This window comes from Mirounga leonina, unplaced genomic scaffold (assembly GCF_011800145.1).
Source record: "Mirounga leonina isolate KUSES-001 unplaced genomic scaffold, KU_Mleo_1.0 Mir_174, whole genome shotgun sequence".
In the NCBI taxonomy this organism is placed as follows: domain Eukaryota; kingdom Metazoa; phylum Chordata; class Mammalia; order Carnivora; family Phocidae; genus Mirounga; species Mirounga leonina.
In genome coordinates, this window is record NW_023270451.1 from 11,641,832 (window position 1) to 11,657,928 (window position 16,097).

Sequence of the window (16,097 nt, forward strand, 5' to 3'; positions counted from 1 at the left end):
CCTCCTCCTTCTCCCTTTCCTTCTTCCTTTAACTATAGAGTTCTCAAATATAGAAGCTGTTGGTTTGATATTCATTTTACATTCATGTTCATCTCACTACCTCTTGTTACTAGGTATGGTTAGAGATGTATCTTGAACACATTATATGGTAAAATGCTTTGGCCAAATTTACACGACACAACTCAAATTCAAAAGGACAGTGATATGTGGGAGGGGAAGAATGAAGCGGGGGAAATCGGAGGGGTAGACGAACCATGAGAGACGATGGACTCTGAAAAACAAACAGGGTTCTAGAGGGGAGAGGGGTGGGAGGATGGGTTAGCCTGGTGGTGGGTATTGAGGAGGGCACATTCTGCATGGAGCACTGGGTGTTATGCACAAACAATGAATCATGGAACACTTCATCTAAAACTAATGATGTAATGTATGGGGATTAACATAAGAATAAATAAATAAATAAATAAATAAAAAGGAAAAAAAAGGACAGTGATATATTATTCATGACTTTAGTGCAAAAAAACAGTATATATTCTTTAGTTTAACATGAATTAACTTCCCTGGGTAATTTCAGATGTCTCCCCAGGAAAAAGTTACTTATCAGCAGTTGTAAGACCTTAGTAGTAGGGCTGATGAGCACCCAACTAATTTTGGGTCCTTTGTCTTAAGAGCTGCACGTTAAAGAGGTAAGCACATGTGAAGCAGACTTCCAATAAAATCTTTCTAGATGGTCCCAGTGGAGGGATGTTTCTATCTCCTCACATCCCACACAATGATGAGCACAATTTTTTTGAGTCCAATACGCTTTCTATGTCTTTCCTTATCTACCTTCTCACCCTTCACTAAATCACAGTAAATACCATAACCAGAGGGGTGGGGGACCTAAGCTCCTTGTGAAAAAAAAAAAAAGTAAAAAAAAAAAATTTCATAATCAAATTGTGATAGTGTTACTTGTATTCTTTATTTTCTGTCTGCATGTTATAAAACAGAACAATGTAATAAATTATCCATATACGAAGGAAATGTAACCATTGTTATATATAACAATTGAGTATAATAAAAGAGAAATTATAGTTTTATACAATGAATTCTACAAGTTCTACATTTTACAACAATAAGATTAAGGCCAGACACATAATGTAACAAAGGAAATGAAGATACATTAGACAGAAGACTAACACACATAAATATCAAAATAACTATCCTACAATCCCCTTCTGTGGCCTTTCTCCATGTGTTCATGTTTTCTTTCTTTCCTCGGTACCATGTTCTACCCACTTCTCCCTCCTGTCCCTTTCCTGGGCTCTTTCCTCCACAATCCTCAGAGGATTCAATCATATTTTATGTATGATAATGCTGTGATGATTTTTCCCTCTAAATGACTCTTCCTCTCCATATTATGATGTGGCAAAAGCTGCAAACATTTTGCTCTATAGGCTTGTGGGTCTAAGATAAAATGTTTGGAGTGGTTAATAAGAAAATCAAGTTAGGTGACCTAGGGGCATTTATCTGAACTGTTCACAAGAAACAGGTGGTCATGGATTTATTGTGCCATGGTAAATTGAAAAAAAATTCATATTGTCAACTCTTCTCACACTACCTAGCACTGGAATACAGTCTTCTGAGAGAGGCGAGTGACCTTCTGCTCCTTCATTACACTGTTAGCTGTTAACTACCTGATCATACACCAATCAAGCTCTTTGCCTCTTTAAGGCTCCTACATGTTCATCTTTTTACCTGCTGCTGCTAAAATCAAAAGAAGAAAAAAGTTGTTCTTCATATACGGAGATGGACATAGTGAGACACTCATCTGTCCAAGCATTTAACCCTCCTGTGGCTGTCTACTTTCCTTTGGGAGGTATGTGAGTGGGATTTGTACCCACACAAGTTAACTGGGCTATATAGATTTAACACTGCAAACCCTTGTTTCATGGATATGTTTTTTCAACAAGGGAATAATTTGATCAAATAAGAGTAAATGGAACTGAGAAGATCATGAAACACAGTGTATAAGTTGGGTTTGGTTTTCTCCAATTATTTAATCGTCAAATAGCTGTCTGGAGTACTGTAATTCTAGAGGAATATGACCAAAGGGTTTACGAGAGGGAGGCATAATTTGGCTTATTTTCTTCCAAATTTCTAAGTCCCTAGGGCTAAAAGATTGGGCGTTTTCTCCTAGTTTCTTCAAAAATGTATGGTTGTAAAAAAAAAAAAGTATGGCTGTATACTTATTTTTGAGAAGAACATTAAACTACGTGTGGTAATATATTAAGATTTAATGAAATGAATAGATTCAGTTATTTCTAAATTACATGTATATTACATATAACACACACATACATGTATGTGTATAAATATCACTGAATTTTCTTATGTATACATTTTCTTCATTTGAATAGGTAATCGGAAATTGAAATTAATTATCTATTTCATTTTTTACATGTAATACAATCTAGAAGGACCTCTGAAATGATTACTTAAGAAGAAAATTCCAGGCATCTACTTTTTACATGAGAATTTTGTTTGTCATCTTAGATGGAGGCAGTGAGTGGAAACAAACATAATTTAAGCATACCTTTTTTTTTAATAGCAATGTCATTTTTCAGTTACCCTGAAGAACACATTTTCTGTGCATTTTTCCAAGTACATTTAGCATTAGATCCTACTGCACTTACTTTTAGTGTTACTGTTATTGCACTTTTCCCGTGTATACACGGGAAATTACGGTACGTGAGCCTTTCTAGTCTGTGTATATGAAACATTACTCAATTTCCAGGGGCTAAGATTCATATATATATATGAATATATATATTCATATATATATATTGGTACTTACTAACCAAAAGCAGAGACTGGAGAATTCCTTTTCCTTCTAATATTTCACTGCCATTTACTGACTTGGAGACCAGTCAGAGAGAGGCAGTGATGAACTTGACCCATTGGAAACTCTTCTGATAGTGTCATATCTTGAAGCCTTCTCTAGTGATGGAAAATGTATCAAGACACACCTGTACAGCCAAACTCAGTTCAGCCCCTTTCACAAATGCTGAGATGTTTATCCTTCCATATTGAAGGTAAATGGAAGTTTTTTGAATATTATTGGGGTTAAGAACCAAATTGTTGGTTAAATTTAAGATTGTACAAAGAAAGGATGCAATATTGCTTAATTTTCCCAAGCCATTTATTTCAATGGGCCACAGTAAAACAACAAATGAATGATCTTCAATCATTTGTACAAGGGTAGGGTCAAAATGGATTGCTAGTCTGAGTGTTCCAAACACTCTAAACTAAAGATTAAGTCCACAATGTTCAGTGCGACTGGAGAGAAAAACCGAATATTCTCACCTACATGGGAATCCTTTTCACTACAGAAAAACTCATTATTTTTCATCCTGATTATGCTGCCATTACATACAATGACGTATATATAACTTGAATATTAACCCCTTGGTCATTTTAGGCAGAAATAAAAGTTTACCCTAAAGATGTTCAAATTTTGGTTTCTATCAGGAGAGCTATAGTGTTTCAATGTAATATATGAAATGTAGACAAGCAGTACTCTGTTTAAGTATATAGATAAAAAGAGAGAACTCTGTAGCAACATGAAATTTTAAAATAGTAAACAAAAAAATAAAGAATGTATCTTTCAAATTATTTGTTATATTTTAGGATACATTTTAATCCCATTTGACAAACACATTTTGGTAGACAGGACTAAATGGAGAGACAAAAAGATATGGTGACAAAGAAATGTAAACAATATACTATGAAAATATGAATGACACAAATGACAAATGCATAAATAAAATAATATAAATATATAACAAAGTAAAATAGTACATAAAGTGCTTGGGCTATACCAGGAGCTGCTAAAGGGAAGAATAATTATCATAATGTAAAGGCAGTATGGTCCAAGTATCAAAAAAGAATGATGTGTAGTGTTGAAAAGCCACTGTTTTATAATCAGAACTGGACTATAATCTTGGCTTAGCCATATGATCCCGGGCACAGAAATTTAGTTTTCCTCAATTTAAAGAAGATACAATATTTACCTCATGCATTGTTGTGTGGATGAAACGATCGAGAAATACTTAACATAGTGCTGAGGATATTCTAAGAGATAAATTAAGAATATTTAAAAATTTAAAACCACTCAATACAGGGAGCTCAGCAGCAGAAGTGACAGCCACTGGGGAGAAAAGTGGCCCAGAGGTCCAAGTGAGAGTTTTCCAATCAGGTTGACACCAAGTGAGCAGCAACAACGCACAGAGACCTGAGTGCAGGTATACAGGGGAGAAAGGACCATCTATCTTCAGGAATTACACAAAGGCATATTTGGCTGGCTTTCTAGAGCTCACTTGTGGGAAATATTAGGGGCTGCTTGCAAGTTATACTGGAGTCATATTCCACAGGGCTGAGAAAGCCAAACTAAGTTATTTAGACAGGAGTCTTGGCCATGGGGTGCAAAAGCCTGGGCAAGTTTGCAAAATGATCTAATGGGCTATAAGAAGTACATGTTAAGATCTTTACTGTATTTTTTAATCCAAAATTACATGTTCCTACTATTTAATAAATGGATTGATGTTAATATTCTTTTACTTCTTATGTGAGTTGGAGTTCCGTGAGGAATCCTGAGAGAAAACTGGAAGTTACACTCTAAGTAGAAGTTATAGTGAGGGAGTCATTTTATTCGTCCACCTTTATACTGAGGTTTCTTATTCAGTTAGGCAGCTCTCTGGCTTTTATTACCTACTAGCAATTACACCAGTTTTCCTGTAACAGGTAAGTGGTAGACAAAAGATTCTTGCAAAACAAAAATCATGTCATAAAGATAATAATGTAAGAAATACACAAACACATTACTAAAGAAGCTGACACTCATCATATCATTCCAAGCTTTTCATCAGCAACATTACAAGATAAAGGCAATGATGACCAAATTAAGCCAGATCTGACAGTTTGCCAAAAACATCTGCCATTACCAGGAAACCTATTTGACGTCTGTATTGATGTCCAGTATTGCTAAGAGCAAACCTTGCCTACACACAACATGCTTTAGCACCATAGCAAGCAATATTATGACACCGTCACAAACTTCTAAAAATTTCTGCAAATAAATATTCCAGTACTTTACCAACTTTCAATAAAGTGAATAATAAACACTTAGAACCTTCTTTTGATTTTTCTTATTTAATAATAAAAGACAAAAGAAGTCACACATCATTTGGAGAAACTTGATTTAACCACCATGGAAAAATGGATGAACTCATATGCACAAAATGATAGTGTGACAAATCAAACTCTGTTTCTTTGTCAGCAAATATTATTGGAAAGAATAAATAAATAACTGGAAGGTTTGGGAGAAATTATAACAAAGTGAGTAGCAAAAGTTTTGGTAATAACAGAATCAAAGTGTAGATATTTCTAATATGTTCAGTTTATAATACTCACTATTTCTGTTTCAGTAATACTTAAAGTAAGTACTACCTTAAGCCACGAAGGAAAAATGTACCAATGAATGAAGTAAGCCTCAATATTAAATTTGTTTAAGGTCTACATATTTTTTTAATGAAAAAACTGTAATTAGCTACTGAAGAGTTGGCTTTTTTGATTGGAATTATTCTTTTAAAAAGGGTAAGATTACAGAGATGGCAGTACCTGTAACTCCATTTACTACATCTGTGACAAGTAGATCAGAATTGGACAGAGTGACTCAGGATTTTACAGATGTGGTGTATGTTGTATAGAGATGAGACCTTTATATTTTGAAAAATATCCTTAATATTTTGTATTGAGATAGAGAATAACTATAAATTTATTTTAACTATAGAGATTTACTGATTATGTAATGGGAAATTAATTTAAAACATTGTAGAATCTGAAGATTTAATTATTTTTTGACAGAAGTCAAAGAATGCCAAATTTGTTCAATCTTGATGATGACAAGTGGTTATTGGTAATATATCACTTACTAGATCGTATAAAGTAAATGGGATGATGGGGGGAGAAAAGGTAGATGGGAGGAAGTAAACCCTGGTTATCAGCAATATGCAACTTATTAAGTATTTAGTAAAAAATAAACATAAAAATATAAAAATAAAAAAACTCAAACATAAAATAAAAATAAATTCTCTTTAAGAGAATTATCATGTGAAAACAGTCCTCTGAAACAGAAGTTTGGAAATCATGTGATTATGCTATATAAAATGACACATGTCATCTTTAAAAGCTGTCATATCTACTCCTTTAACAAATTTTAAAGAGAATATTTTAATCTGTTTCTAAGCCTTCCAGATGAACTCCAGCGGGCTTTAAAGCAATTTGTTCATATATATATATAGATATAGATATAGATATAGATATAGATATGTGTGTGTGTATATATATATATTTAATTCCCTCATTTTCTGACAGATAGCAAGAACAAATTGTTGGTATCAGGGAAGATTAACATTTGTTTGCAGAATTTTCACTATTAAAAAATACATTTTCAATTTCAAACTAGGAGAACAGGTAGCAAGATTTGGCAAGTACAAACTCTGATCCAGTCCTTCTAATTCTGATATATCCTTGTGGGTTATCTTTCTTGTTATGGATGGTCATTAAAGTTAAACATCAAAATACCAAAATAAGCTTAACTTAGAAGCTGAAATTCAAATAACGCTATCATAAAATTTCCGACCAAGATTTTCAAAAATATTGAAGCACAATCAATGCTCTAAAATACTATTATTAATCATATTTTAATGTGATCAAATGTATCTATATTAAATAAAATAACAATAATTTTAGTTTATTTCACTGATTTATTTTGTTTTTGTGAATGTTTTATATTGTTAATAATATACCAGTAAATCAGTGTATACATTTAATTCAGAAATAAGTATATACATACCGAGGTTGTAAAATAAAAGAAAAAGTAGTGATAAAAAGCCATGATAAAAAGAAAGTGATAAAGGTGTAAAATAAAATTAAAAGTACATTGACAAAATACTCAGATATTTCTTGTTTAGATTCTTTAACAAGCAATGGAGAATCATTATCAGTATCTGAGTGATAGAGTTAAATTATGTGAACTTTGGAAAATAATTCTCTTAACTCTAGGAAACAAATTGAGGGTCGCTGGAGGGCGGGGGTGGGGGGATGGGGTAATTGGGGAATGGGCATTAAGGAAGGCACGTGATGATGGGATGAACACTGGGTGTTATACACAACTGATGAATTACTGAACACTACATATGAAACTAATGATGTACTATATGTTGGCTAATCAAATTTAAATAAATAAATAAATAAGGAATATTCCTTTGTAATAAAAATGTTATTTTTATTAAAAATTGAAAAAATAAAATATTTGTCTTCTGTTGATTGAGGTCACTGTAACACAATAAAACTGACACACATAAGTAAGCAAAAAAAAAAAAAAAGAAAGAAAGATCAGACAACCATATGTATGGACGAAGGGAGAAAGAGCAGGGAGCAGGCGCAGTGATGTTGTTAGATTGCCCAAATCATTAGTGAAAAGTCATGAAGGCCATCATTAGGAGGGCCCTCAGGAATAGGAGTCAACAGACAGGAATGTGAGAAATTGGATGCAGAGAGTAAAGGGTGGCTGGTAAGAAGAAACCAGAGATTACTCAGAAGGGTAGTGACTGGGAGACTAGAGACAGATGAATGGTATTGCCATTACCAGAGACAAGAGTGAGAGGCAGAAACTGCTTCTGTAGAGGAGATAAGATTCCAACAACTGAGTTCCAGTTTACAGCGAGGCTTTGAAGCGGAACTTGTACTGGGTATCTGAAAACACGTATCTGATACTCAAAAGAGGGCCAGAAGGTGCACAGGTAGATTGAAGAATTGCTCACGTGGCTCCCCTCAGAACAAAGAAGACAAAACTCAAACCAAAACCAAAACCAAAGCAAAACACAAAGAAAACCTCATCACATAGAGATTAGGAAAGAAGGCCATACACGGAGTCAAAGTAGAACTCATAAAGCATGATCAGAAAGACAAAAAGAGAACAAAAAGGGAGGGTCATGAAAGCCAAGGGCAGCTTCACAAACAGAGAAATAGTCATAGGCATCAGGTTCTGCAAAGTGGTTAGCTAGGAGAAGCAATTGGTGGTGGTGATGTTACCAGATCAAGCCATTAGAATGAAGAATACATAGGCACCTGCTCTGACTCTGATATACTCATTTACATAATGAAGGAAGACCAGGATTTACTTAATGACTGATGCACCATGTATCAAAGATGGGTTAGTAACCACGTGTTAAAACTGTAAACACCAAAAAAATGGACTACAGATTCTAATTAGAGTTCTAACATTAACTTTTAATATTAATAAATCATTTCTTTTTCCTTCAAGTCATTGCTGTTATCTGTGAATTAAAATTATTCAACCAGATATGAAGTAAGATCTTGTGTAGCTCTAAAACAATCAGAGTTCTTCTAAAAATGACATTATTTCTTGTGCAGATAGAGGTTAAGATGGATACTCTTAAAAGTTGCCACTAAAGAAACAGAATATATATTATTCCAAATTATGCTTGGATTATAAATAATCCTTCAATATTAAACATATTAAACAAACCCCAAATAGAGTGCATTATATTAAAATCATGTTAAATACTAAAATTAACTTTTATAAAAATGACTTTTGTACTGAATTTCAGCCACACTTTTTTTTTGGGCAATCACAATCATTTTATGGCTGATGGCAACTTAAAAGGCTTTCAAGCGAAAAGAAACTTGTTGACTTGCTTAACCGAGTGACTAAGTGAACAGAAACTTACATAAAGACACATATTATTTTATATTAAAGGTGGATGCTGATTTTATGTTCACAGTGGAGAGAAGAAGAAACTTAACCTGTAAGAAACTCTTCTTATCATCCTACAGAATTTTGGTAAATTATCAAATATGCATAAAAGCTAGGAAAATAAATTTGGTATCTCTGCTTTAAGTTAGATCAAGCTGTGAGAAAGCCAAAGTTGTTCATTTCAGCAATTGTTACACTTTTCTGAAAGTGCCTTTAATTGAAGGTTTGCACTTACATAATTACCACTAAGCACTCTGTGTACTTAGGTAAAAATTAGCAAATTTCATATACATAAGACTATGCAAAGACAGGAAAACATAACTTACTGTTTTTTCTCTCCCAGGTTCAGGCTTTGCTGTGCGTGCCATTTGTTGCTGTCCTTTCATCTTTTGAGTCGCCTCATCATCTTCCTTGGGCAAACTTGGAGGCAGGCCAGAGGGTGCAGCCTCCATCTTGGTCTGTGGCGGTTTCTCCTGTACCACCTGAGGAGCCACTCTGCCTTCCGGCTCTTCTTCAGTGGTTGGTACTTGAGTTTTAAGTAAGTCTTGTTTCTGTTCTGCCTCTAGAGCTGATGGTTCTGTTGCTGGAGGTAACTTTTTGTCTTCAGGGGCTGGCTTTTTGTCTTCAGAAGTTGGTTTTTTTTCTTCAAGAGGTGGCATTTTTTCTTCTGGGAGTGGCTTTTTGTCTTCAGGGGGTGGCTTTTTTTCTTGAGGGGCTGAAGTTTTGTCTTCCTCTAGTTGACTCTCCCGTTTGTGATCTGTGGTCACCTTTGGGACAGTCTTTTCAACTGATGGTATTTCTTTCACTTTTTCTGGAATGACTTGCTCAGCTTCTGTTTTTACTTCTTGTTCCTTCTTCTTCATTTTTACTTGGGTAGGCATTGCTGTTTTCTGGGATGGTTGTTCTGGAGGGACAGGTATAGGAGAGGCTTTGGGTCCTGAAGGTGTAGGTGGCATTTTGCCCATATCTCCAAGCTGTCCTGATATTGCTCTCTGGGTTTGGCAATTTAAACAAAGCCATTCTTGAATCTGCAAAGAAAATAGCAATGAGCAGATTAACTATATTATAATGCATCTGTTTTGGTGAATCTGTTTTGGTGCATATACTAAGATTAACATCTGGTGACTTCTAGTTGCTTTTTTGTATAGGGAGAAGATAGGTCATTGTTTTCCAAATCAATGAAATAGCGACTTCTAAGGAAGACTGCAAAAAGACTATTTATATTCTAAAAATGTGAGGAATCCCTAGAGATTGGCAATTCACTCTCCTCACCATGAGGAAGAAAAAAAATGTAGCATTAAAGATGGAGCCAAGGATCAGTCATTAAGTGTCTGCCTTTAGCTCAGGTCATGATCCCAGGGTCCTGGGATCGAGCCCCACATCAGGCTCCCTACATTATAATGTAAGAACTAAAGACTATACATGTAGCTTCTAATTGTTACATTTAATAAATACCTATTCCGTAAAGTCCAAGGTTGGAGAGTCATACAAAGAGTATTGCATTCATATGTTGCACTGTTTTCTGAGTTCAATTTCAAACTGCTTTTCATACTGGATCACTCTTTCTAGTTACATGACAAAATCACCTATTGTTCAAGAATATCATTAGGGATCTAAGTTTCATTTCTTATTTCAGCTTCTAATTTCTTTAGAGATATAAAAAATGTTGCTTAATAATAATGACTGAGGAGCGCCTGGGTGGCTCAGTCAATTAAGGGTCTGCCTTCCGCTCAGGTCATGATCCTAGAGTCCTGGGATTGAGCCCCACATTGGGCTCCCTGCTAAGCGGGGAGTCTACTCATCCCTCTCTCTCTGCCCCTCCCCCCCAACTCGTGCTCTTTCTCTCGTTCTCTCTCAAATAAATAAAATCTTTAAAAAAAATAGTAATGACTGTTTTGCAATCTGTAAGCCATTATAAATTCTTATTTACTTATCTGAAGAGTAAAAACAAAAGTCCATTATTTAATTTTTGTCAATTGCTGTCTATAAAACATCAGTATGCGTTACGGGTTCATTTGCTTTTTGTGTGTACAATTATCTAATACCAATTCTCTTCTTAATTCAGGTTTTGGCAACTCTAAAGTATTGAATGGCGGCTTCTTTACACCAGAACTTTATAGAAAAGTCTTAGGAAAGAAACTGACTTGATCCCTTACGTCAAATATGAAAAGCTTGCTCCAACCCTGGCACTGAATAGTCCCTGGGGGAGGCACTTCCACAAAAAAATCAATTTTCCAAGAAAATCAATCTTTATCTGTGCTGTGGTTTTAAAAACCATTACTCAGTTGAGCCACATCTGAGGATATTTTTATTCAGAACCTGACATTTTTTAAAAACAAAAGCAGACACAAATAGTTGCATCACTGCTGTCTTGTCACATGGATTGTAAAAACCAAATGCAGGTGTGTGTTAAGCCACTTGTTGCTTAACAGGTCATGTCCTAATGTAAAGAAGTTAGGAAGTTTTTCATATACCAGGAACACAGGTATCATTACATTGCAAATTTTTATCAAAATAATAGTGTGATTCTTTTATCTGAGTTTTTGGAACAAATTATTCTTGAAAAGTTATCATCTCTTACTACTTATAGCATATGATACCACAATGGTACACAGCTCTCATTAAAATGAAAATGTGTTCAGAAAATAAAGTGACCATTTCAAAGTAATATACTCATTATTTTCACATATTTGAAGGTTAAGGGGATAAATGGTATCATCTGTTTAACTTATAGTGTCACATAAAACACTTCATTTTCCCAATTTAAAGTAATGTTTGATAAACCTATAAGCAGTGAGAACCCACACTAGTATGGTCTGCAAGGCAGAGGGAAGGCAATAATGTCAGTCTAAAAGAAAATGGATTTTATCCTGAGAGCCTCGCTGTCTAGATCAAACTTGTGTTTGCTTAAGTTTCCATCCGTATGCAGTTAAACCTGATATTTTTATACTTGGTCTCGCAGTTGCCTGAGTGATTTGCATTTGAAATAAGATTATTAAGACAAGCCTAATTCTTTTGACTTTACACTTTGACTAACTGTCACCAAAATTCACTTGGAAACTGATGTTACTATCATGTCAAATAATTATGACAACGTAATTCACTTATGTATCTACTCTGTATATATTTATTCTATCTATATTTATGGAGTACATATACCATTGGGTAAGGAATAAGATATGGGTTAAAATATGCAGTAAAAAAAATATATACATATAAGGGAAATGGAAAGGATATAATGTTTTTTTTTTTAAGATTTTATTCATTTATTTGACAGAGAGAGACACAGCGAGAGAGGGAACACAAGCAGGGGGAGTGGGAGAGGGAGAAGCAGGCCTCCTGCCGAGCAGGGAGCCCGATGGGGAGCCTCGATCCGAGGACCCTGAGATCATGATCTGAGCCGAAGGCAGACGCTTAACAACTGAGCCACCCAGGCGCCCCAAGGATATAATGGTTTTAGTGGACTGTCTGATGAATCTGTTTAGAACATAAGGAATTAGATAATTTATGAATCCCAAAAGAGAATTTTTTCACCAATTAGAAATGCTGAATTGGAAGTCTCATACATGTGTCTCTTCTTTCTGTAGCCCTAGAACCAAAATTAGAATGCCAACAAATTCGGCAAGCAGAAGAAGTTATAATATAAAGAAGGAATTAAAAAAGGGGAAAAAGTATAGTAACACCAAAATTTGTATATTTCTTTAAATATGCAAATATAAATTTTATTAAGAGAGGGCATACGAAAAGGCAGAGGCCAGGGTAAAATCAAAAGTAGAAATGAGAAAAGCAAAATTGATTGAATTTTAATAATGAGTAAAATGAGTGAAAATGAATTTTCAAATGAAAGTTTATTTTGGATAATATAGGTTATCGTCATTATCATATCACCATTAAATACAAACACAATTACTAGAAAAATTGGCTTCACAAGTCACAATTTAGGAAATACTCTACAACACATAAGATGTAAAAATCTGTAGTTCACAATTTTTTTCTTTGCATTCTTTACCAAAAATAATCCCAAGAAATTTTGTATTCCTGTATTCAGGGATTTAATTAAGAAGCATTATATTTCTAGGTCCAAAAAAACCATTATCTTCACTCTTTGTTCTTCAACAGCCACACCATTAAATACTCATAATGTTTCTAGTCCAGTAACAATCTGGAGATACAATAAGCAAGATGCCTAAATTATACAAAAATTCAATGCATAAATTATCACTGCCCATATATGATCTTTACCACCTGAAAGGACTTTACCACACATAGCATTAACTCTTTCTGTAAATTGCAAAACACATGACTATTCATAGTTTGCCTTAAGGTTAAACATCAAAAGAGTTACAGCTTTATCTTTGAAAATAAAAACAGTGAGACAGGGGTGCCTGGGTGGCTCAATCGGTTGAGTGTTCGGCTCCTGCTTTAGGCTCAGGTCACGATCCCATGGTTTGTGAGATCAAGCCCGAGGGCCACTTCCGCACTCAGCGGGGAGTCTGCTTGAATATTCTCTCCCTCTGTCCCTCTCCCCAACTTGTTCCCTCTCTCTCTCACTCTCTCTAAAATAAAGAAATCTTGAAAAAGGACAGTAAGACAATTAGAAAATAAATATATTTTATATATATTATTATGTAATATATACTTATATAAACTAAAGCCATTGCTGTTATATTATTGAGTTGACTACATAGAAAATACATTGAAAAATACAGATGCTTATGGAGGTTTTTTTTTTAACATAAAAGTCATCATTATGGATGCTTTCAGACCATTTCCACTGGTTTCAGTAGGTTCTTAAATTATGTTTTATTTTCAGAGCCTATAAATATCTCCTAATAGTAGAAAACATAAAAGTTTTATCTATATTATTATTAAATGTATCAAATAAATTCAGAAGACTCTATTAGACCAATCACCTTTTAATCTAGGGCTTTAACATTAATAACCAGGATACCAAATTCATCTCCAAGTAGGGGAACATTCTGATAAACAGTGTATAAAAAATAACTCCATGTCGATCACAACATACTAGAATGTATTCAATTGTCAGCTGGTGCATGTTAATAGAATGCATTTATTTTAACATCATATCATCAGGGCTTGTTCAAAGCAATGCTTCACAAATCCATTAATCTTAAGAGCAAAGTAGGAAATGAAGGCAATAAAAACCCAGAAGAGGGATGTTGCTGTGCTACTTGGCATTTTTCCATCAATAAGCAATTTGCTTTATATAACATTTTAGCTGTAACTATAGCAACAATACCATTAAGGAAAATCTCTGAATTTCAGGCCTGCCTATTTATTTTTCTAAGTATCATTCGGAAGCATGATAATAAGACCTGCCTCAGGTTGAAAGTTGGCTATTAGACCTAAAATGGTAGAGAACGGATGGCTGTGAAGCCTGCGGGAGCATTCATAGCTGTATCTGAGAAGTCTTCACCACATTTTAGCATGAATTTTTCATTAAAAGACCAACCAGGCAAATGTGGAAACTCAGAGAGTTTCCACCAATAAGAGTATGTAAGCAGAGGTTACACACCCCCTACTCAAAATTCTGTAAAGGAAAACCAAGTGATCAAGGGAATTGATACTCAAATACCTTGGAGTTTCCAGCCTACTATTAAGTTTTTGAGTCAACAATAAACATTTTACACAGGTTTCTGTTGGTCTGTTGATCTGCTTATTACTCAGAATGTTATTTTTTCCAGCTAAAAAATAATTACACTGATGATCTGTTTAGAAATCACTGTTTACTTATCAACAGGCCCAAAAATTGGAGAGCAATGTTACCTGCAACCTGTCACTGGTATCAACCTCACCTATAGTCTTGGATGAAGGTGTTCCATTTATCTGAGGCCCATACACTTTTTTTTTTTTTTAATTTTTAAGATGATGCTTTGAAGATTTTACTTATTTATTTGAGAAGAAAGAGAGATAGAGAGAGCACATGAGGGGGTGGTAGCAGCAGAGGGAGAGGGAGAAGAAGGCTCCCCACTGAGCCAGGAGTCTGACATGGGGCTCAATCCCAGGACCCCTGGGATCATGACCCAAGCCAAAGGCAGACACTCAATCGACTGAGCCACCCAGGTGCCCTGGGCCCATATACTCTTACAGTTCAAGTGGACATTCTGAAAATCAGATTTTTTTGTTTAAATTTCTATATTTATTTCCTTCTGTTATCTCTAAAAGGGAAAAGGACTGAATTCACAGTTGGTGCACTCTTTTTTTCAGATTACACAATCAGTTCCTACACTATAAAATCAAGATATTAGAAATCTCTGATCATTCATGAGACTGCACTTCACAAGTATATGCAATGATGTATTTGTGGTATTTCTATCCTTATTCTGTCCCTCCTAAAAACGAATGTGTGTCAGCTCCTCTTCTTATTACACTGTTTTTGACTAGATTAGTATTTTTGTCCCTTTTACAATCAATGAAACAAGAAAAACTCATATCCAAAATACATAAGTGAATGATTGGGGTTAGTCCTCATTTATTTTCTGTGTAGGTATAAGAATTATATCATAATGTATTAGAACACAAATATTCATACGAAAACTAAGAAAAAAACAAATAGGCTATTTAAATATTAATTTCCAATTAAATCGCTGAACGTTAAGAGTGAGATTCAATAATGAAACTGAACAGAATACTGGATGTTGTTAGGAATTGTACTGGGGTCGTTCTGCCTGTGTTGAAACTGATCTGTGGTCATGTCTCTACTCATCTCTTCTTTTATGTGGATGCTTATTTCTGTAAGACCACACACACCCATACACCCACACAAAACCTCTATTTCACCAACTGGAGGCTCTTAGTGTAAGTTTCTATATAATGTAAATTATATTAACAGATATTTCCATAAATAGCAACATGCCAACTAAAATCATGTATATTACATCAGGGATTAAAACTATATTTAGATTAGAATTGCATACTCTCAGTTGACATTCTTTTTGCATCCATTTTTCTTTGACTAAACCAGGATCATTTTTCTAGTCATTTTCTCATCATAATTCATATGTATTTTTCTTTAAACTAAGAAAGTGATCTCTGAGTGTTTGATCTTTTAAATACCATTAAATAAATAATATATAAATACACACATGCATTAATTAAAATACCTCTCAAGTATTACATTAACACAATTTTGACAGAACCTGAAGAAAATCAGGGGTTTCCTTTTAGGAAGACACCTATACATTTATATTTATGCAAATATGTATATTTATTTGCACGGATAAGACTACACAGGGCTCATTTCCCTATAATATCTTCC

General features: G+C 34.4%; 1 protein-coding gene across 1 annotated transcript in view; it reads right to left on the minus strand.

Moving 5' to 3' along the window:
* Window positions 1-16,097, minus strand: part of PCLO (piccolo presynaptic cytomatrix protein) — a 392,880-nt gene that overhangs the window by 201,451 nt on the left and 175,332 nt on the right. The window contains exon 4 of the mRNA XM_035020471.1: window positions 9,145-9,846. Coding sequence (XP_034876362.1) covers window positions 9,145-9,846 — 702 coding nt within the window. The remainder of the gene's footprint in view (window positions 1-9,144; window positions 9,847-16,097) is intronic.